This window comes from Entamoeba histolytica, genomic scaffold, assembly GCF_000208925.1.
Source record: "Entamoeba histolytica HM-1:IMSS scf_1104750517061 genomic scaffold, whole genome shotgun sequence".
NCBI lineage: Eukaryota > Evosea > Mastigamoebida > Endamoebidae > Entamoeba > Entamoeba histolytica.
The window spans coordinates 59,293-81,877 of NW_001914867.1; the positions used below are offsets into that span (position 1 = coordinate 59,293).

Consider the following 22,585-nt stretch of genomic DNA (forward strand, 5'->3'; position numbering starts at 1 on the left):
AAAAAATAGACATATAAATCAATGAGCTTCTTCTCAAGTTTATGGAATAGAAACACCCGTCAACAACCAACACCTACAATTAATCCTGTTATTCAACAAAGGCAAGAACGGAGTAATAAAGTTATGACAAGTTGTTATTTAGATTTACATGATAGTGATACAGTAAATTTATTAACACTATTAAAACCAATGCACCAAATTGACTTTTTGATATTAATTAATGTACATTCATCTTTGATTAAAGATGAGTCAATTATTAAAAAAATTCAATTAAGTCATCCTCACATTCATCCACCATTATGTACATTTAAAAAAGAAATTCCAAGAACTTTAATATTTTCTAAGTTTAACATCATTGAAACTATTCCTTGTCCAAAAACACCCACTATCTTTGCACGTAAAACAGAGTTTGAATGTCAAATTATTAGAGTTGGAATAGAAGAAATTTATCCATCTGCATCAATTGGATTTGTTGTTTTTAATTTAGATTCTAAAGTTAATGACAAAGAAAATATTGTCGAAGATTATGTGCCTGTTACTCCATTTTTTATTAAACAATATGAATTAAATCTTATTGGTAAATTAGAGTCAACAATGAATATTCCGAATTACCGTAGAAGTGCTGTATTATATTTTGGTAATTTTCATGAAACTACTGTCGTTGATGAACCTATTACATTAGGTACTTTTGACCAATCTACATTAGATACTATTATTAATAATCTTATTGAACATAAAGAAACTATTATTGATGGAACTTCAATGATTGAACAACTTGAAAAACATCAAATTCCTGTGAAAAAAGCGCTTGGTATTATTTATTCTAAATGTGAGGAATTTATTGCTTTAAGGGCGGCAATTATTGCTGAAGCTGTTGCAATATCTATGAGTGATTATATTCATTCTTCAGTAAGACTTCTTCCTTATAAAGATATTGCAAGACAATACATTGATGAAAGTGTACTTGGACTGAATACAGCTTGTAAACTATGGGGATATTATAATGAACATATTGATAAAAATGAACCACAAACCGCAGCATATTTAAATCGTATTAATAAATCATTGTCAGAAATGAATCTTCCTATTGAAATAGAAAATACTGAAATTAATTTTGCCATGTTTCTTACTGCAATACAAAGATGGTTACATTTAAAAATGAAATCTCCAATTCTTATTTCATTACTTAGTGGTAGAGAATTAAGAGATATAACAGCAAATGATTTCCTATTTACAACAGAAGTTTGTTTTCCAAACTTCTCTTCTTCTAAATTAAAAGAGAGTCAAAGAATTAATGGGAATTTACTTGGTTTATGTTATGGTAATTTCTTAAATCATATGGGTAGTCTTGTAGAGTCTAATAGTGATTGTGCCCTTACTATCCAAAAAGATCTTCATATTCTTAACATGACTAATTTTCAAAGTAGTGACTATACTTCTAAATCACCATTTGCTTCTGTTCAGTGTTTACAATATTCTTTAATTCCTCAATCACTTCAATTACCTCCTTCAGTAGATGGACTATTTGTTCGTTTTGCGATTTATCCTCAAATCCAATAATTAGAAAATTCAATTAAATTTTAATACTTCTTTTTTTTATATTTGGAATTTTATTATCTTCTTTTTATCTCATTAAAACTTTTTAAAATAATTCTTTCATTTTTAATTCTTTGTTTCAGTCTTTAGCAAATAACTTACATTATTATTTTCTTATTGAAATTGAGTACTTTTATTTATTAAATAATAATATAACACTTTGTATAATTAGATTCTTTTAAAACTTGGTACTTTACTTACTCTAATCAAATTTATTTATTATTGCTTTGTTTAAAACCAGTCTAATGTTTTTTTTATTATTAACAAGAATTAACAGACATAATTCTGTTTAATTACTTGATACATAAAGAAAAAATACTTCAATTATTTTGGTGGTAAATTCCATCTTTTCTTTTGTGATGAATTAACAGTTGGTTGAGTAGTTTGTTCATTTGTTTGTAAAGACTCTTGTTTTGGTTCAAATTGATTAGAATTAAGACTTTGAAAGTGTGGTTGCAAGGAACTTTGAGGTGATTGATAAATTTGGGGGTTTGGAATAAATGATTCTTGTTTATATTCTTCAAACCTTAATGCTGGCTCATCTTTTTTAGTTGATTTAAAGTTAATTGGTTCTGAAATAAGAACTTGTTTTTCAACGGTTGATTCATTGATACTATTGGAAATTAATGCTTGATATGAAATACCATTTTGATTTAACATTAACATTTCATGACACCTTTGTTGTACTTCAATAGAATTAATTAAATGCTGATCAAATTGAACTTGGTCATTATTTTCTTCAACAATAGGTTGTTGAGTCTTCTGTGGAATATCCCAAATATTTAATAAATCAATTGGTTGACATTGTTGGGGTTGTGATGGTATTTGAACGTTATTATTGTCTTTATTGTTATTAGTATCGTTGGTACTTTTTTCTTTAAAAAGTAATGAATGAATAATTCCAATATTATTTGTTTGAATTGCAGCAACAATACCCTCTTTAACAGCACCTTTTTTAATACATTTAATAATTATTTTTCTTATTTCATTCATATCAAGTTCATTGAAATTATAACATTTTGAGATAATTAAACAAGAGAATTGTGCTAATGAAAGAGTTATTTCATCATAATTAATATTAATAACATTATAAATGTTTTGTAAAGCAATACCATAATTTGCTTCTTCACTTTTCATTGCTTCAATAAAGTTTGTGTAAATCATAGTCAGTTCTTCTTCACTCAATCCTTCTTGCATTGGTTCCACTTTATTAAATTCTAATATATGAATTACAATATTACAATACCATTCAAAATCTGGAGTATATTTCTCACAAATAATATAAACAACTTTCAATATGTGACTTCTAACTTTGCATTTATCAACATAACTTAATGTTTTCTTTACATGATCTAATAATGTTAATACAACACCTACAGCTTCTTCTGATTCAGTAATGTTATTAATTAGTTCAATAGCTTCTTCTACAACAGAGTCATTATCGTTATTTATAAATTTCATTATTGTGTCAAGATGGTTTTTACAAAGAACTGGATTTCTATCACTAATGACTCTCATTGTTTTTAATCCACAATAAATGATTAGTCCATCTTTCTTCTCAAATAATGTCGATGCTACTAATGCTGCATTTCTTAACATAACATCAGTTGGAATACACATCATCGTTGTTTTAATTAGTTCAATTTGCAATGCCATCCCAATCCCACCAGGAATGACTTTATATATTTCCATTAAATTTGCCATTGATTGTTGATAATATTTAGTACTTGGATTCATTATTCTCAATAGTCTTAATAACTTTATTTGAAGGTAAGGAGCACATACATCATTTATTTTATATCCTTTATATTGTGAGGGAATTTTTTTACTATTTTCATTTGAATAACCAGCAAATAATAATAAATAACGTAATGCTACATCAATAAGACCAGGCCATATTCTTCTGTCTGGAGTTGTTTTTGACATGATTTGTGTGATTATTGGAATAGCAGATTCAACTACAATCATTGACTGATCAACAAGTGCAACGGATAATGCTGATTTAATTATTGACTGAGAGTCATGATCAGATAATAAAAATATTCTATATAATGAACGAATTGATGCTGCACGAATATTTGGATCTTTTGATTTTAATAATTGATTAATATGAGGAGAGTATGCTGGCATAGTTGTTGAAGTAATAAATCTTGATAAAATACGTAATGCATATAATGGATTTGTTGATGTTGGACCAAGGAGTTTAGTTAATGAGTTAGTTAATAACAAAGAGAATTCGGAGTCATTTGGTATGATTGCTGAAGTAGCTATAAGAGCAGTTTTTTGTAGATTAGAGTTTTGATGTTGAGTTGAATTGATAATCATAAATAGTGATTGTTCTACGTTATATCCTAATTCATAAATATTCATCATTTTTTTAATATATTCCTTCATATAAGAAGGACTAGTGTTATTTAATCCATTTCCTTCTTCCTTTAATACTGAATTAACAAATTTTCTTTCTTCATCAGATGTACGTTTTTCTCCAATGTCATGAACAAAATTAGCATAAGTTCTATTCATGTTATGTTGTTTAAGAAAAGAGGTTGTTATTCTTTTTAAGATCCTTTTTATTGCAAATATTAAATCAATGTAACCACGTAATAATAATAGAATTGTAACACACATAATTTGGTAAATAAAAGATAGATAATAACATATTTCTTTTTAAGATCTTTTAGTTCTTTCTGGTTTTGTTCAATTTGATAATAACATAATGCAAGAACCACAAGAATATCATTCTCCCCACAGAAAGTTTTTACAGAAAGGGGTGTTGGTTTGTGTTGTAATTTTATTTATTATTTGTGGAACATTATCAATTACTTTATCAAAAACGTGTTATACATTACAAGCAGAAAATTTTGAGAATGATTTGGTTTATTTTAGAAAGCCATTATTCTTTAACTCCCTAATGTTCTTTTCTATGGCACTATGTACTTTCCCTTATTTATTGTTGAAATATGTTTTCAGTGATAAAATGTCAAAACCAAAAGAATATACAAACAAACATCTTTTGTATCTCTTCTTTCCTGCTCTTTTAGCATTCTCAGCAACATACTTACAAAATATTGGATTAGTTTATATTCATGGAAGTGTTTTTCAAATGCTTAGAGGTTCAGTAATCATTTTTATTGCATTATTACAATATTTCATTAAAAAAAGAAAATTGCTATTACATCAAATTATTGGTGTATTGATTGTTGTTGTGGCTATAGCATTAGTTGGTTCAAGTAGTTTTATGATTCCTTCAAATAAGAATCCAGGTGCAACAACACATTCTATTCATAAATTTATAGGAATATCATGTATTCTTTTTGCACAACTTCTTAATGCCTGTTCTGGATTAGTTGAAGAATCATTGTTACATGATGCAGAGATTCCACCGTCATTGATAGTTTCTGTAGAAGGATGGTTTGGAGTATTATTTAGTGTTGTTACTATATTATTCCTTCAATTTATGCCAATTCCAGCTGATACTTTAATTAAAGAAAATACAGCTGAAACACTTCTGATGATGGTTAGAAAGCCAACAATCTATGCTCTTGTTAATGCATATGTGTTAGTTGTTTTATTCTTTAATCTTACAGGAATGACTATTACGAGCCAAATAAATGCATTAACAAGAAATGTTATTGATCCTTTAAGAATGATTACTATTTGGCTTACAGGTTTATTTATTCATTATGTTATTACTAATAAACTAGGAGAGGCTTTGTCTTGGGCAACACTCATTCAGGTATTTGGATTTATTGTATTAGCTATTGGTTTCTTTGTTTATGCTGGAATTATTCCATTGCCATTTTTTGGTACTACAATAAAAACAGAAAATGAAAATATTCAACCTATACTTCAAGATGATGAAATTGATGAAAATGAAATGAATATTCATAAAGAAGATTAACCTATTGTTTGTGTTCATCTTTGTTTTGTTTAATAATTTATAGACAAATAAAGATATTTAATGATTAACTTTATTTTAAAGATAAAACGCCTTTTGTAGTTAAAGAAAGAAGTGACTCTTTTTCAAATTAAATAAAACCAAGTTAAATAAAGTGAATAATGTCAACTACTTTTTTCTTTTGACGATAAACTTAAATTATTTTTAAATCATTAAACCTTTCATCCTTCTATGAAATTTGTGATTTGAATATTTAATAAATATTATCTAAGAGAATAAAAAATATAATTGTAGTATCTATGAATAACTATTCATTTTGGAAAAGCTTAGAGAAAGAAGATAATAATATAAAAAAGTTAATTATAATATTATCTATATTAGACTATTTGGATTAAAATTTATTTACACTATATTTATTATATATCTAATTAAAAGCAATATTTTTAAGAGAAAAATAAATAATGATAATATCCAATTCCTTACTAAAATTTCTTAAAACTATTATATAACCTTTTCCCTGATTTTGTGTTAGTTAATACCTAATACCAATAAATGAAATGACAATATTTTCTGATGTTTCTTCAATGTCTTATGTTTATAAAGTTGTGTTTTGAGTTTATTAATTAGTATAAGATATTAATTAATCTTTAACAATAATTAATGATTTGCGAAATGATTTTTATTGAATAATAACTAGTAAGATAATCTGCAACTTTATAACAATTTTTTAGACATTGTTAGATATTTCTTCTTTAGTCTATTTACATTAAATAAGTATGATATAATTAACATTTTTAAATAATACATCAGGCAACAAATGAATTATTTTCTTATTATTCAGAAGCAATGGGTTGAGAGATAATCTATCCAAAGATAATTTTAATTTGAAATTTTGAACAAAAAGTTGATTATTTCAAAAATTATTTTTCCAGAATTAACACAAAAAATCTTTCATTCCATAAGAATCTCTAAAATATCATCAGACTTTTTTAAACTATTTTGTGCATTCAGTTTTTGCTTATTAGTATCAATAAATCATAAATTGTTCATGAAATAATTCTTTCATAAATATTTGCTGGCATCTATCTAAACAAATAAGTATAATAAAGGTTTATGTCTAGTAAAGTCGTAAGACAATATTTAGAAATTCTATTTATTGGTATATGAATCAATTCTATATTAACTAACATAGTGGAATTAAATAAAGGGTTCAAAAAAGTATCGAGTGTATAAATATACATTAAAAAGTTCAATATTCATTTCATAAATCAAATATATCTTATATTTGATTTTCAGTGTTAATACTAACTTATAAAATATTCATTACAACCAACTGTACGACTAAAACCAAAGACAAAATAATGATAATTAGTAAAACCATTAATAAAATAGAAGAAGAAACAATTAAAAGTATTTCATTTGAAGGAGAAACAAAATTATCAATAAGATTTGATCCAGATTAAATCAAAGAAGAAAAGTGAATATGGGAAGGATCATTCAGAGTTTAGTATTTTAGAGAGTTTAGAGTAAATAAAGTATTAATGAAGAAAATGAAACAAACTAATTGTAAATTAACGAATTTTAGAAGTGCAAGAAACATCCATATGAAGATAACAAATATAATGTTGACAAAAGGACAAGTTTCTATAAATTAAAATGACTACAAAAAGAAATAATAACATGGTGTTTGGATAGTTTATAGAGATAGAAGTTAAATTAAAAAAGGAGAGGTTAAATTCAAAGAAAACTAAGAATAAACTAGAAACATAAAAGTACAAAGAAGATGAAAAGAGATGATAAAAGAAGAGGAGTTAGAAATAGAAGAAAATATAAAAAAAGGATATAAAAAGAAAGGAAAAGAATAATAATAATAGCAGAAGAATTAAAAAGATATAGAATGGAGGAAGAACCAAAAAAGATGATAAGATGTATAATATAAAAAAAGAATAAAACAATAACATAAAAACTATTTTATTTTGTTTTTAAGGTTAGTAATAAATAATTCTTATAAATAACGAGTTTTATAACTACTAAAGAACTGCAATGAATAAAAATTATTACAATATGAATTAGGAAAAAATCCTGAAATAATAAGGATTATGGATAATAGAGTTACTTAAAGAAAAACTCACCTGACACGAAATAACAAGAAAAGTTTTTTTGAAGATTTTAAAAAATTCATAAAAAAAGGTAGTTGAAGGTAATGGCAACAGAAAACAACAAATCAGAAAATAGTTTGAATATCTTTATGGGACTAAATTAAACATTAACTTTTTACTCATTTTGGTAGACTTAACTAAATTTATGATGGATTTATTCCCAGACCAAAAAGAATGTGATCAAGTATTAATGGAAGTTACTAGTGATGATGTAGCAGCAACATGTGTAGAAGATTTAAAATTTATTGATTGGAAATGTATTGTTGGAAAATTAACAGTTAAACAAAGAAATATTATTGCAGCAAAAATAAAAGAGGTATCAACTGCACAAAGAAGACAAACAGAAGTATTAAAAATGACAGGCAATGTTATTAAAATGAATCTATTTAAACCACCAAAATTTGCATATTCTATGGATTATAGATATTGGACTGTAGAGCAAACATCTGCATTTATGATTAAAACAGGTGTTCCAAAGACAGCTGCATATGCAGTAAAAGATTTAGATGGTATTAAATTAGTAAATTTTGATGAAAAGAAATTAGGATGGTTTGAAGGATTTAAAATTAAAGGAGAAATATTAGAAAAAATTCATACAGCTGGAACAATTGCACAAAAAGAATTTGCTGCAACAGTTATTACTCGTGCAGCAAGACAATTTGAATTTAGAAAAATGAATAAATTATATGCATATAGAACTAATGTTGCACAAGAGTTATTATCTACTGAAGAAAGTTATGTTCAACAATTAAATTTAATAGTTAAATTATTTGCTGAACCAGTTATGACAAAACAATTAATTACAATGGACCAATACAAAAAAATATTTAGTGACATTCAAATGATTCTTTCTGTTAATGAACAATTTCTTCAATCCTTCCAAAAAGTTATTTCTCAATGGAATAGTGAATCTAAAATTGGTGGACTTTTTATTAAATTAGCTCCATTCTTAAAAATATATGGAGAATATTGTAAAAATTACCCAGAAGCTTTAAAAGTATTAAAAGAACTTGGAAGTGGTCATGAATTTTTCAAATTTTATTATTCACAAATAAGAAATAATGCACCTGATGAATATAAAAATTTTGAATTAACATCATTCTTGATTACACCAATTCAAAGAATTCCAAGATATAAATTATTGTTAAATGATCTTCTTAAACATACACCACAAAATCATCCAGATTTTAAAGATTTATCAAATGGATTTAATATCGTTTCTCAAGTAGCAATAAGTGTAAATGAATTTTCAAGACAACATGAATATATTGATAAAGTTAATGAATTAAGTGAAAGAATAACTGACTTACCGTCTGATGTTAATTTACAACAACCAGGTAGAATCTATCAAAAAGATGGTATTGTATTAGCATTATTTAAAAAGAAATTTGTTCCATGTCATTGTTTATTATTTTCTGATGTGTGTATATTTGCTCAATATAAAGAAGCTATGTTATCTAAAACATTAAGTAAAAAATTTACTTACAAAACTCATTTTAATGTAATTGATATGAAGATTGAAGAAGTTAAAGAAGAAGAAATGCCAAAAACAAAAGAACTTACACCAGAAACTACTTTAAAAATTACTTCAGGTAAGAGTCATATTTTTGTTGGTTTAAAGAGTAAAGCAGATAAAGATGAATGGTTTAAAGTATTTGAATCAGCTTACGAAAAAGCAGTAGAAAGAAAGAAAGTCTTTGAAGACAAAGCAATTGAAGCATCTAAACAAAAAGCTGAAGTTGCTAAAAACATGTTAGATATTAAATATCAATCATTAAGAACAACCCAAACAAGAAAATGGTCAGAAAGAGGTAAAAGTGTAGCTCAAATGAGTTGTGTAGAAAAATGGAGATTAGCTCAAGAAGCAAAACAAAGTATGGCAGAAGCAGCTGTTCATTCTAGAGTAAACAGTTCAATTGATATGACTGTATCAACTCCAGTTTGTTCAAAACAACATTTATCGTCTGAAAGTAATATATCAGAAAATCTTGTTCAATCAGTTTCAATTCCTTCATCTCCAAAACCAGATAGTAAATGAAAACAAAATATTAAAAAGAAATTTCAAAAAAATGGATTTAAATTAAAGACTAATCTTTCTTTTTGATATTTAAGGTTGTTTCATTTTCCAATTGTTCGATCAAATCATCATCATGAGTATGTGGTAAGTCAACTGGAATAACAATAATTTTCTTTGAAAGAGTGTCTCTTAAAATCGTTTGAATCTTCTCTTTAGTTGCTCCATTTGCAGCAGCACAACCAACACATTTACCACTATATTGAATATATACGATAATTTCACCATTTACTCCATCCTTAACTTCATATACTTCTACACTTCCACCATCTTTTTTAACAATAGGATCTATGTATTGTTCAAATACTTGATTCAACTTACTAATCTTTTTAACCATTGTTAATTTCTCAAAGTCATTTGAATTGCAATTAACTTTCATCTTCTCAATTTCCATTTCAGCCCTAGTCTGTCTTAAGATATCCTCAAGATAATATTTCTTCTCTTCATGTCCTCCAGGTCTAACACATGAACCACAAAATGCTCCTGCTTTTGTATAATGTGTTATATCTTCTACTGTTTTCAAATCATTAAGTCTAATAGTGTCTTTAATTAATCTTAAACTAACACGTGCACAACTACAAACAATTTCTTCATCATCTAAATCCTCGACGTTAACTCCTTTATAAAGAGAAGCGGCTTTCTTAACAACATCATAAGACATAACAGAACAATGCATCTTTTGTGGAGGAACAGCTGGTACGTCAGGAGAATCTCTCATAGCACGTTCAACATCCAAATTAGTGATTTTCAAACACTCATCAACAGTTTTACCAATACAAAGTTCTGCTGTAACATCAGAAGAGGCAATAGCAGTACCACATCCAAATGACTTAAATGTTGCTTTCTCTACGATATTAGTTTTTGGATTAACTCCCCAATACATTCTAACAGCATCACCACATGCTTCAGCTCCCCAATCAGCAACAATAACTTTCCATCCATGTTCTTTACCTTCTTCTTCAGTAATTTCACCACGATGTTGTGGATTATCCATATGGTCTTTAACTTTCTTACTGTAATGTTCCCAAAGAGCTCCACCAATTAATTTATTCTTTGACATATTCTAATGATTGTTTTTTCTTAGTATGCTAGGTTTAAATCTTAGTTTTCGTGGCGATACGTTGGTATTTTCCTTTATTTTGTTTTTGAAAGGTCCAATTTAAGGGTACTTTCCATTATATTTATTTGTTTTTTTATTATAATTCATCAGAATATGTCCACTTCTTTAAAAGAATTATTCTGACTTTCTTCTCAAGTAGAGCAAGAGGGGCTGTTTATGGTATTTGGCATCAATACCTAGGACTTCATAAAGTGATGATAAAAAGAATATCCAGGGTTTATTATTATGAAAAAACAAATGATAAATTTTTTGTTTCTTTGTTTTCAATTAGATATCATTAAAGTGAGACTAAAAGAAGACAGTGAATATTATAGCAGCTAATGACATAATAATAAGAGTAGAAGAATCTTTAAGTTCAGAGTCTTCAGAGGAAGTTTGTAGTTTAGGATATTCAAAAACACCAGCGGGTAATGGTTCATTAGTAAACATAATATCATTAAACATGATATTCGTATCACGAAGATCATTCTTGTTAATTCTAATTGTGTTAATGTCTTTCGAATAAAGTGATGATATGTTTACAACAACTCTATTCCATTTTTGTGGTTCTAAAACGTCAGGTTTAAAACTAAAACTAGTAAGGTATCCTTCTGTTCCAAGTTCTACTCCAATTCTTAAAGTGCAGTATTGATCTTCCCAATTAATTGCAAATGTTAAAAAATTATAATCTTTTATTGGTGTGTTTGAATATAAATTTAAAAATTTATCTCTTGCCATTTGGGTATAGAGAATATATTGTCCATTATATTGACTTGTTTGAGAAGCGTAACAACTAGAACCTTTTTCATACCAGTTATTTCTAAATGCTCCATTACTAAATATTGTGTAATTAGCAGTTGATAAACAAACAAAAAAACAAAGGACTATTGGTAAATGATTCATCAATGAAATGAAACACATGCCTTAGCTTCATCTTTTTATTGAAACTTCTTTCGTTTTGGAGTGATTCTCTTTTTCATTGGTATTAATAATTACTTATGTATAGTCAAGTACATAAAGAGCATATCAACAAAAAATTTAATTTTATCAAACAATTTTCTAAATTCAAAAAACTCTCTAAAATCAGACATTCACTAATCTTAGAAGAATAGAACGTAGCATATTTGTTATGTTGAATAACTTAATTAGCAATTTGTTTGTACTTACTTTTGTAAAGTGAGTAAAAAAATGATAAACTTTCATAATTTTAATATATTTTGATAAATTAGTAAATTGTTGGAAGTTATTTAAGTGAAGAAGTTCTAAATACAAATTACAGAGTCTTGAATAGAATTCATTGTCAATAATTCAAATAAAGTAACAACAAAAGGGTTTACAACAATAAAAGTGAAAAGTTAAAGAATATAAGAATTAATGGTGAAAAAACAAAATACTCAATTTGTGATTATTATAAAAAAGACATTTAACTACATTACAACAGAAAAATATAATGTAGAGCTTATGATGCAAAACAAATTAAAATGATAAAAATGTTTATGTAAAAATTGAAGAATGAAGTTTAAATATAATAAAAGACATAAATTATAATCTGTTAAGAATTTGTTAATAAAAAAAAGAGCGTAATACTTAATTGATATTTTTATTAATGTTGAGTCTAATTGAATAACGCACATAATGGAGTTATCCCGAATTCTACACAAAAGTAGTTATGCATTTATTTCAAGAAAACTTGATTTGTTTATTCTAATGTTTTTATCCTAGTAAAATAATTAGTAACAAAATGATAAAGACAACAACTCTTAAAAAGAAAAGAAATTATCTTATTATCAAATAAAATGAAGAGATGACTAAATGCTCAGTTTATTTTTTTATATTATATTTTAAGATCTACCTAAAAACTTCAAAGTAATTAACTAAAATGATAAAAAAAGGAAAAAATCTAAAAAAAAATCTTACTTGTAAAGCAAGTAATGAGCAAGAAAGAGATAGAAATTCCATTGGTTTCATCAGATGAAGAGGATTGGGTGTTTCCTGTAGACAACAGAAAATGGTATGAGAAGATACCAGCACTTAAGTGGTATAAACAATTTCATAAAGTTTGTAAAATTATAAAAGTGAAAAGAAAGATGAAGCTAATTATGTTTATAGCCAAGGAGTGTTTATCGTCCTGAAATTAAAAACGTACAAAAATATACCACCAACAAAGTAAGTAATACTAGAACAACGTGGTATAGTTTTCTTCCAATGTCATTATTTAATCAATTTAAATATTTTTATAATCTATACTTTTTATGTAATGCTTGTTCTCAATTAATTCCAATATTTAAAGTCGGAATGACGTTTACATACTTCGCACCATTAGTTTTTGTTGTTTGTTTAGCCATTTGTAAAGATGCTATTGATGAAATTAGAATTGCACTTAGGGATGTTGTTTGTTTTTGTCTTTAAAGAGATAGAAAGACTTTGGTATACTTATCAGATAGAAACTGAATAATGAACAATTTGAAGAACTTCATAATGGTGAATTTATTCCTGTAAAAGCTAAAGACATACAAGTTGGTCATATTCTTCGTTTAAAAAAAGGACAAAGAGTTCCTGCAGATTTGGTAATTCTTCAATCATCAGATGAAGATGGTAGTTGTTTTATTAAGACAGACCAACTTGATGGAGAAACAGATTGGAAGTTTAGAAGATGTATCAAAGAATTTCAAGGGTTAGATCTTTTATCATTAGAGAATACAATATTTTGTATTGATTGTGAAGCTCCACAAAATGCAATTTATAGTTTTACTGGTAGAATCAGAAAAGAAAATGATACTATTCCTGTATCTGTTGATAATACGGCTTGGGCAAATACAGTATTAGCAAGTGAAGAAATTATTGGTATTGTTATTTATACTGGAAAAGAGACTCGAAGTTCAATGAATCGAAATGGTCAAAGAAATGTTAAATGGGGAAGGGTTGATATGGCATTAAATAGTGTATCAAAGGTATTGTTTTGTATTATGTTAGGATTGTCTATATTAATGGTAGTTCCAGATTTATGTAGAGGTATTTTTTCATCATTTACAATTGTGGTTGTTGTTCGATTTATGATTTTGTTTTCATCTATTATTCCAATTTCAATAAGGGTAAATTTAGATATTTCTAAGCTAATTTATTCTATGTTTATTTCTACTGATGAAAAAATAGAAGGTGCTGAAGTTCGAAACTCTTCAATTCCAGAAGAACTTGGACAAGTTCAATTCTTATTATCAGATAAAACAGGGACATTAACAAAAAATGAAATGTCTTTTAAAATTCTTTCACTTGGTAATCAAACATATTCAGTTGATAGTGCTGAAGAATTAAAAGAAGAATTAAAAGAGTATATTCAAAATGATTCTAATAACACCATCTTACAAAAGAATTCTACTAGCAAATTATTTGAATGTATCAAGGCATTGGCACTTTGTCATAATGTCACTCCATCAATTTCCAATGAAGGAGAAAGGTATTATCAAGCAAGTAGTCCTGATGAAGTTGCATTAGTTAAATTTACTGAATTAGTAGGAATTACTTTGAAAGAGAAAACTTACACAACAATGAAATTAGATATTGAAGGCAAAGAAAAGAAATATGAAATATTAAATATGTTTCCTTTTAGTTCAAGTACTAAAAGAATGGGAGTAATTGTTAGTAGTGATGAAGGAATTGTCTTGTACATGAAGGGTGCTGATAGTGTAATGTCTAAGTTGATTGATAACGTTGAATGGTTAGGTGAAGAGTGTGGAAATTTAGCAAAGGATGGATTGAGAACATTGGTATTTGGAAAGAAAGTTATAAGCAAAGAAGATTATGAGATATTTAAAAAGGAGTTTAATGCAGCTAGTTCAGCTATGACTGATCGTGATGAATTAATAACTCAATCCATTGCTAAAATTGAAAATAATTTAAAGGTATTATGTATTACTGGTGTAGAAGATGAATTACAAGACGATGTTCAGCAATCACTTGAAATGTTGAGACATGCTGGTATAAGAACATGGATGTTAACTGGCGACAAGGTAGAAACAGCATTATGCATTGCCAAATCAACTAGGTTAATTGGTGTAGACCAAGAAGTAAGAGAGTTCTTTGCAAACAGTGTCCAAGAAGCAGAAATATTAATGGAAAGGTATTCAATAACTTTAGAAAATGATGGTCTTATTGTTGACGGATCAACACTTTCATTAGTATTAAAAGAAATTCCAGACAAATTCATTCGTTTTGCATTACAAGCAAAGAGTGTTATTTGTTGTAGATGTATGCCAACACAAAAAGCTGAAATTGTTTTATTAGTAAAAAAGTCTGGAATACGTACATGTGCTATTGGAGATGGAGGTAATGATGTAAGTATGATTCAAGCAGCTGACGTTGGATTAGGCATTGAAGGAAAAGAAGGCAAACAAGCATCAATGGCAGCAGACTTTTCATTAAAACAATTTAGTCATATAACTAGACTATTATTATGGCATGGAAGAAATTCATATATTCGTTCAAGTGATTTGGCGTTATTCATTATGCATCGAGGAATGATTATTTCTATTATGCAAGCTATCTTTAGTGCAATATTTAACTTTGCACCAGTTGCATTATTCCAAGGATTTTTGTTAATGGGATATGCCACTTATTACACTATGCTTCCTGTTATTTCACTCATTCTTGATGAGAGAGTAAATGAACAAAAAGTTATGGAATTTCCTGATTTATATCATCAACTTCAAACAAAACAACGTCTGTCTTTAAGTAGTTTGATTGCTTGGGTGTCTTTGAGTATATTACAAGCTGTAATTATTATGTTCTTATGTATGGTACTCTTTAAAGACACTTTCCTTAATATCGTGTCAATTTCATTTACCGCATTAATTTTAATCCAATTAATTAATGTTGGATTTACAATAAGAAGATGGAATTGGATCATTCTTGGTTCAGAAATATTCTCTATAGCAATTTATTTCATCTCCTTCTTTGTATTAAAGTCTTATTTCGGTTTGTTCTTTATTTGTCTTTATTATTTTTAGTCATTTTCTAATTTTCTAGACCTTTCTTTTGTTTTCAGTTGGCAGTTCTGGTGGAAATTGGTTGTTATTATATTACTCACTTCTATCCCATTTATTGCAAAGTTCTTTTATCAATTAATTTTCCCACCAAAATATATGACAGTAGAAAACAGACGTTGTCCAGTAAGCTTCAACTATAAATGTCCAAAGATGACATTTTTTATTAAATATATACGTTATCTATCTTATCTAAACCCATACACTTATTGCCACAAAAATGAAGAGAATAAACAAATGAAAAGAATAGATTAATTGAATTTTTATTTAAAAACTCTTAAATAACTTCAATTTTTTAATTACCACAACAAAAAATCAATTAAAGTCTTTTCTTTCTCTTTCTAATCATCATCTTCTTCACTTGATTCTGGAGCTGAACCACTTGAGCTATCATCTTCTTTTTTACTTTCTTCAAGTTGTTCACTTTCAGAATTACTTCCAGACTGAGATCCACTTCCTAATTCTCCAGACCCAGATTTATAAGAGCCAGTACCTGAAGAACTTCCTGAAGATGAACCAGATCCACTTCCTGATTCAGCAGTTTGGTTTTCTTCATTAGAATCTTCATCCTTTTCTGTAGTTTCTTCAGCAGTCTGGTAGAAAATATTGTCATCATCATCAAAGACTTTGTTATTCTTTCTTCTTAACAAGAACATACGGGCAACTACAATAAAGACAATGAAGAGGATAATTATAATAACAATAATAATACCAACAATAACTAATATAACAATTACCCAGGTTGGAACATCGTCTTTAGTAATGTTTTGTATAATAACTGCATCATTAGTACCACATGGATCATCTGGGCAGTTTTGAATAGTATATCCTTTAGGTACAATAGCAAGATAAATTGAACAGACTTGAACAAATTCATACCCAACAGAAGCATCTTGTTTTCTGTTAGTCTTGATATTATCAGTATCAATAGGATCAGTAGTAACAACAACTGTGATGTTGTTATTTGCAATATAATCACTTGATGTTACACGGAATAAATAAAGTGGTTCATTAAGAGAAATACTTGGAATATGAACAGTAACCTCAACATCTCTAAATCTAACATTAGAAGAAGGAGCAAAGACAATTGGGAATGTTTGTGAGGAATCTAACTCAATATCTAAAGTAGTAGCTTCATAGTTCCATTGTCCTTTCTCAAAATAGATAGATGATCTTATTAATTCCATAGTATGAATAAGAGAGCTTACAGATGATGATTCACTACTACCTAACCTAACTTGTTTGGAGTCAGTAGCAACAATAGAAGAGAAGAAAACACCTTCATCATCAAAGTTCAATGAAAAAGTAGCATAATTATTCATAAATGTAAGACTAGAACTAGCACCATAACTAATTTCAGAACTTAATGGCTTATAAGGAACAGTATTACTTGTTTGGATAGACTCTATCTTGAAAGAAGAATTAACATCAGCAACACTAATGTCATAATAAGTTGGACTATCACCTTCTCCAGATCCTATAGTCTTTGGAACATAATTCAATAATGAAATAGAACCAGTGAGTCTTTTAAATGTAAGTGTTTTGACATTTGAAACAACCACTTTATCAATAACAGCCTTTCCTTCACCTAATTCAACATTCTTATCAATATCAATTTCCCATGTACTTAAAGCAGTTGCATTAAGTCCAAAAACAGCAACAGTGTCATTGTCAACTGATGGTTTTATTTGATCATTAATTTTTAAGGTACATTGGCTTCCATCACAGGGACATCCTCTTCTATTCCAACTAAGTAAGTCATAGTCATCTATCTCAGAATCATTATAAATAACATACCCATTAACAGGGTTGTTGTAATTTAAAACACATACAATTTCATTTTCTCTTTGAGAAGTCTCTCCTTTATAATACAAAACACTTTTGAACTCATCCATAAGATATAAACTCTTTTGGAAATCTCCAACATACACATATTCAATATCAGATGCTTCAATAATTGGATATTTAATAACTTCCAATGGAACAACGGAAAGATTTTGTACTTTAAAAACATGATCATCTTGAATATCAAGGAAGAATGGAATATCACTAGAGTCTTGTTCCCCTGAATATTGAGATCTACTGAGTGTTAATTTATTTACAATAATATCACTTGTAAAAAGTAAAGGCTTTTTAGCCATAAGAGCAAGACTTGCATCTTTCATATCTGTTCCAAGGCTTAACTCAATATGTTTACCAAAAGGTACTCCATTCAGGTTAAGAGTTATAGAACTTCCTGGCTCAATACCAACGGTTGTATTATCAGTGTTACCAAGTCTGAATATTGTTTCGTCATGGAAAGAAAAGAATATACTTGACTCTCTTGTCTTAGCTGATTTTACTTCAGAAGGAATTTCGAAATAAACATTAGTTGGTTGTTTAGTATAAACATCTATACTACTAGCAGTAATTTTACCAGTTGTTTCACTTATTTCACTTTCATTTTTACGGAAATGAACAGTGCCTCTAAGAATTAAATTTTGGACGTCAACAGATGGACTACTTACAAAAATAAAAAGAGAGGAATCAATTCTAATATCAACAAAATGCCCAAAGAAATCAGTAATATTTTTATCACCTAATGTATTAGGAATAGAAACAGAACAGGCTGATGTATATTTAGATGATTTTTGATCTTCTCTACCACATGGACAATTAACTTCTGATTCATATGAATGTGAATCTCCTGCATCTAACGTATTACCTTCACCATTACTAATAAACGCACAATCAATTCTTCCTTCACATGCATAATTATTTAAGAATTTTTTGGGGCATAAAATAATTTTTAATGGACTACAACCAACATCAAAGAAATCTTGGTCAAGAGAATTTTTACTATCATCATCAGTACCGGAAGTACTAATACTTGCAATTGCACTGCAAGTTTGTGCATCACCTGTTTGAGTATAAGAAATATGACTAGCGTCAAATTGACTCACATCTTCCAAATCAAAAATAGTTTTATAAGTAAATACAGCCATATCATATTTCAATTCTGCACCTTCAACAAATTTTATTTTTGAATCTTTACTTATTGTAATATGAGACTGTGTCTCGTTGTTTTTATGAATCACAAGACTATTAATATTAATTGTTGAATCATTTCTAATTGTTAACTCTGAATTAACTTCAACTTTAAATGTCCCGCTTTTATCTTTGTTCTGTCCATCACTGTTATCTAATACGTTAATGTCACCTTCAAAGAATGTATCAGTTTCACATTTTATCTCTAAGGTAGTACCTGGATAAATTTTAGTATTACCAAGTGTAGACTGATGATGAAACACAATACTAACATCTTTTTTTGTTTCAAGTGTTGTAATCTTAACACCACCAGAAGTATTAAACTCAACATTAGAAGACAATAAGAGTCTGTTAACAATAAATTTGCTGATGTTGAAATTAACCTTGTTAGCATTAAGTTCCATAACAGAGAATGTTTGTTCATTTTTAGAAGAAGTAAATAAAATATCATTACTCTCATCACTAGTAAAACTAACATCACAACTATCTGCTGATTCAGAGATATCATGTCGACATGGACATCCTTGATCAATATTACTTTCATAAGAATCTGGTAATGACAAATCAATGCTATTATCTTTGATATCAGTACTTTTAATGACACATTGTTTGGTTCCAAGTCCTATTTCAGAACACTTGAAATTATTAGAAATACCATCAGCTGATTTTATGTACACAAGAGCCCTATTCGTACATTTTAGAGAGAATCCATTTGGTACATCACCATTATAATTCTTAAACTTATCGTTTTTAGTAATGACAAGGTAATGACTATCTGAGCTAGTACTACTAACATAATTAATAAATTTACTGACAATTAAATAACTGCTTTCTAGATTAATAAGTGGATCTTTAACATCAGCATTAAGCCCTGAGAAATCAAAATGAATTATTTCTGCATTAATGGTAAATTTACTTTCAATATTACTAAGATGGTCCATTTCAATTCGTTTGAATTTTTGTTCAGAAGTAAATAAAACTTTAGAATTCTTCAATATAAGCACTTGATCATCTGAAAACACAAATTGTTCTGGGAGATTAAGATTTATATTTTCAAAAGTTAAATATTTTGGAACATTGGTGAATTTTAAAATTGTAAGATCAAACCGACTATCTGAAGAAGATTTAATAACAACATTACTCTTACCATTCATATCAAGATCACTAAACTGCATTGAATTAAAATCATCACCTCCAAGAATAAGAGTGTCATGTCCAAAAGTGAATTTTGATGACATAAAACTATTATCGTTTTTATCTATAATAAAGTCTCCTGAACCAACCGAATAAAATGAACCACAATTAAGATATTTGTTAATTGGATCATTATACAAACACAAACAAAGTTCATTACTATTAGCTTTAAGTCCAATAGAACTCAAGTCACAAGAAATATATAACTTTTCTTCTTTGTTTTCTAAAGAAACAACTTTAAATTGACTATCAATAGTAGTTGCATTTGGTTTGATTTTGATTTGACTACTAGGCCCTAACCTTATTGTTGAACCAATGCTTTTAGAAATCTCAACACCAGTAATATCAAGATACCCTGATTTAAGAGTAACATCTTCTCCTTCAAATTTACTTCCTTTAAAAGTAACGCTCCCTTCTTCTAAAAGAATATTAAACTTGTTGTCTGAAAGAATAATTGCATTTCCTTTGTAAATATTCAGTCCAACTACTTCTGTACATAAAGATTCAATTGTGAAAGTAGTAGCTTGTGTGTCAATTGCATTAGAATAAGAATTAAAAACAGAAAATTCCTGTACATTTTCTTTAACAGAAATATGCACTCCACCACTTTTTTTTGGTTGTGCATAAATAATAACTTTTTTGAATGAATCAAATACAATATCTGTGTTAAGAACAAGAGATGAAATTATTAATGTTGAGTCAGATTTCCCTGTAAGAGTAATAGCCCCATTTCCTTCAGTTGTTAATATATTATAATGAGACACTCCTGACCCTATGCTACCACTTGTTGAAATAGTTAGATCACAAAGATCCTTAGACGATGAACATGGACATGCAACATTAGATTTGGAAGCTCCAGAAAGTGTGCTAAATGTATTTTGGTAACATTTAATTGTATTTGTCTTATCTATATTTAAATCATTTCCTGCTATAAAGCTAAGAATATTATGATACAAATAATATCTGATATCACTCTCATATGATAAGACTGTTATGTCAAATTGTGCAGAAGTAACTTTAACTTCTTCAGAACTATCAGAACCAAGTTTATTAATAGTTAGTTTATAAGGTGCTGACACAGTAAATCCATTTGATAGAATAGCTTGTTTAAAAATAACGTCATACTCTGAATTAACTTCTTCATTAAATTTAATAGACCCTTTTCCACTAGAACCAGTTGAAATATAATCTAAAGTAACACTTCCAGAAATTGTTATAGTTCCAGAATTAAATATCTTTCCACTTTGTGCCCCTTGTAAATTGAGATTCCCACGATTACTAATTTGAACATTACTCATAGATTTGACAGTAAGAGTAGCACTATTCTGAACAATAACTTTGCCGAAAGTGTTGTCTCCAACTAAAGTAAGTGAACCACTTGGAGAGGTACTAACTATTAAATAGCAGTTAGAACTAACAGTCACTGATTCACAATTCTGTTCGAGGTTCATAAATGTATTGCAAGAACATTCTTTAGAAAATGAAGAGAATGTAAATAGTGCAAGTAAGATAATAAACATTTAAACTAAATAATATTTAGTTCAATTTTCTTTTTCAAATTCCTATTTTTAATTATGTAATTTCTTCAAGTTATTTTATTTTTCCCGATAAAATATTCATTTATCACTCTTAATACTCTTTCGATTTATCTTTTTTTTTCATAATTTTATTTTTAATTATTGAAGTATTTTTAAACCTGAAAAAAAATTACTTTTTCATAATTTAATATAAATTTTACAAATTATTTGCATAATTTCTTTTAGTTGTTATGTTATATTTTATAAATATAAAGTTTTGAGTTTTCTGTAATTTAATTTAAGAATTGGTTAAGTAGTATTATTATTTATTATTTTAAATAACTTCATATTTTTTTAAGATTAGACTCAAGAAATATAAATACATATTTATCTATATAAATAAATCAGGATAAGTTATTGATAAAAAAGAAATTTGTATTAAAAAAGAACATTTCCGAATTAGACCAATAACGCCAACTTTTATAACTTTGGTTTATTCTAAAAATATTCTCAAAGTAAAAAAAAGGTTTTTATGAGAATAACCAATGAAGAAACTTAATTTTAAAAATAAAATTGATGAAAAAATAAATTATTATGAAGTTGATTTTTATTTTTCATTTAATTTTAAATTGAAAAACCAACAAAAGTTAAATTAAAAATAAATATAAAATACTTTTAAGAGAATTCATTTAAAAATATTTTTATTCAAATATTAATAAATCGAATTTAAATGGTTTTTCTCAACAATTTAATGTAATTTCATTAAATTGAACACATTCTATAGGAGCATAAATAAACTCTCAGTCAGGAGCATTACTTTAGATTAGAATACCATTTCTAGTAAAAAAAACTTAATAAGTTTTTCCCTTATATCTACAACTATCAACATTTTCTATACCAATTTATTTTCCATAAGGAAGACTAATTTGTGTTTTATCATAGAATCTACTCAAAGTAATACTACCATCAGCGTGATATCCAA

The 22,585-nt window shown here is 27.5% G+C and overlaps 8 protein-coding genes across 8 annotated transcripts; 4 read left to right on the forward strand and 4 right to left on the reverse strand.

Annotated features, from left to right (window-relative positions):
- Positions 1-21: 21 nt before the first annotated feature.
- EHI_049580 (uncharacterized protein) lies at positions 22-1,560 on the forward strand (the record flags this gene model as incomplete). Its single annotated transcript, XM_650792.1, has 1 exon — positions 22-1,560. One exon carries the CDS (start codon positions 22-24, stop codon positions 1,558-1,560), a length of 1,539 nt encoding a protein of 512 aa, XP_655884.1.
- Positions 1,561-1,920: 360 nt separating this feature from the next.
- EHI_049590 (adaptor protein (AP) family protein) lies at positions 1,921-4,224 on the reverse strand (the record flags this gene model as incomplete). Its single annotated transcript, XM_650793.2, has 2 exons — positions 1,921-3,424; positions 3,521-4,224. The coding sequence occupies 2 exons, from the start codon at positions 4,222-4,224 to the stop codon at positions 1,921-1,923; spliced, it is 2,208 nt and encodes a 735-aa protein (XP_655885.2).
- Positions 4,225-4,312: 88 nt separating this feature from the next.
- Positions 4,313-5,497, forward strand: EHI_049600 (uncharacterized protein; the record flags this gene model as incomplete). The annotated part of the gene is made up of 1 exon (XM_650794.1): positions 4,313-5,497. The coding sequence occupies one exon, from the start codon at positions 4,313-4,315 to the stop codon at positions 5,495-5,497; it is 1,185 nt and encodes a 394-aa protein (XP_655886.1).
- Positions 5,498-7,798: 2,301 nt separating this feature from the next.
- On the forward strand, positions 7,799-9,691 carry EHI_049610 (guanine nucleotide exchange factor; the record flags this gene model as incomplete). Its single annotated transcript, XM_650795.1, has 1 exon — positions 7,799-9,691. One exon carries the CDS (start codon positions 7,799-7,801, stop codon positions 9,689-9,691), a length of 1,893 nt encoding a protein of 630 aa, XP_655887.1.
- A 24-nt stretch (positions 9,692-9,715) lies between these two features.
- On the reverse strand, positions 9,716-10,787 carry EHI_049620 (Fe-S cluster assembly protein NifU, putative; the record flags this gene model as incomplete). Its single annotated transcript, XM_650796.2, has 1 exon — positions 9,716-10,787. One exon carries the CDS (start codon positions 10,785-10,787, stop codon positions 9,741-9,743), a length of 1,047 nt encoding a protein of 348 aa, XP_655888.1. The 3' UTR covers positions 9,716-9,740.
- Positions 10,788-11,135: 348 nt separating this feature from the next.
- EHI_049630 (uncharacterized protein) lies at positions 11,136-11,729 on the reverse strand (the record flags this gene model as incomplete). Its single annotated transcript, XM_650797.1, has 1 exon — positions 11,136-11,729. One exon carries the CDS (start codon positions 11,727-11,729, stop codon positions 11,136-11,138), a length of 594 nt encoding a protein of 197 aa, XP_655889.1.
- A 1,028-nt stretch (positions 11,730-12,757) lies between these two features.
- EHI_049640 (phospholipid-transporting P-type ATPase, putative) lies at positions 12,758-16,120 on the forward strand (the record flags this gene model as incomplete). Its single annotated transcript, XM_650798.1, has 4 exons — positions 12,758-12,883; positions 12,936-13,217; positions 13,271-15,797; positions 15,849-16,120. 4 exons carry the CDS (start codon positions 12,758-12,760, stop codon positions 16,118-16,120), a joined length of 3,207 nt encoding a protein of 1,068 aa, XP_655890.1.
- Positions 16,121-16,206: 86 nt separating this feature from the next.
- On the reverse strand, positions 16,207-21,606 carry EHI_049650 (uncharacterized protein; the record flags this gene model as incomplete). Its single annotated transcript, XM_650799.1, has 1 exon — positions 16,207-21,606. One exon carries the CDS (start codon positions 21,604-21,606, stop codon positions 16,207-16,209), a length of 5,400 nt encoding a protein of 1,799 aa, XP_655891.1.
- Between the last annotated feature and the right edge of the window lie 979 nt (positions 21,607-22,585).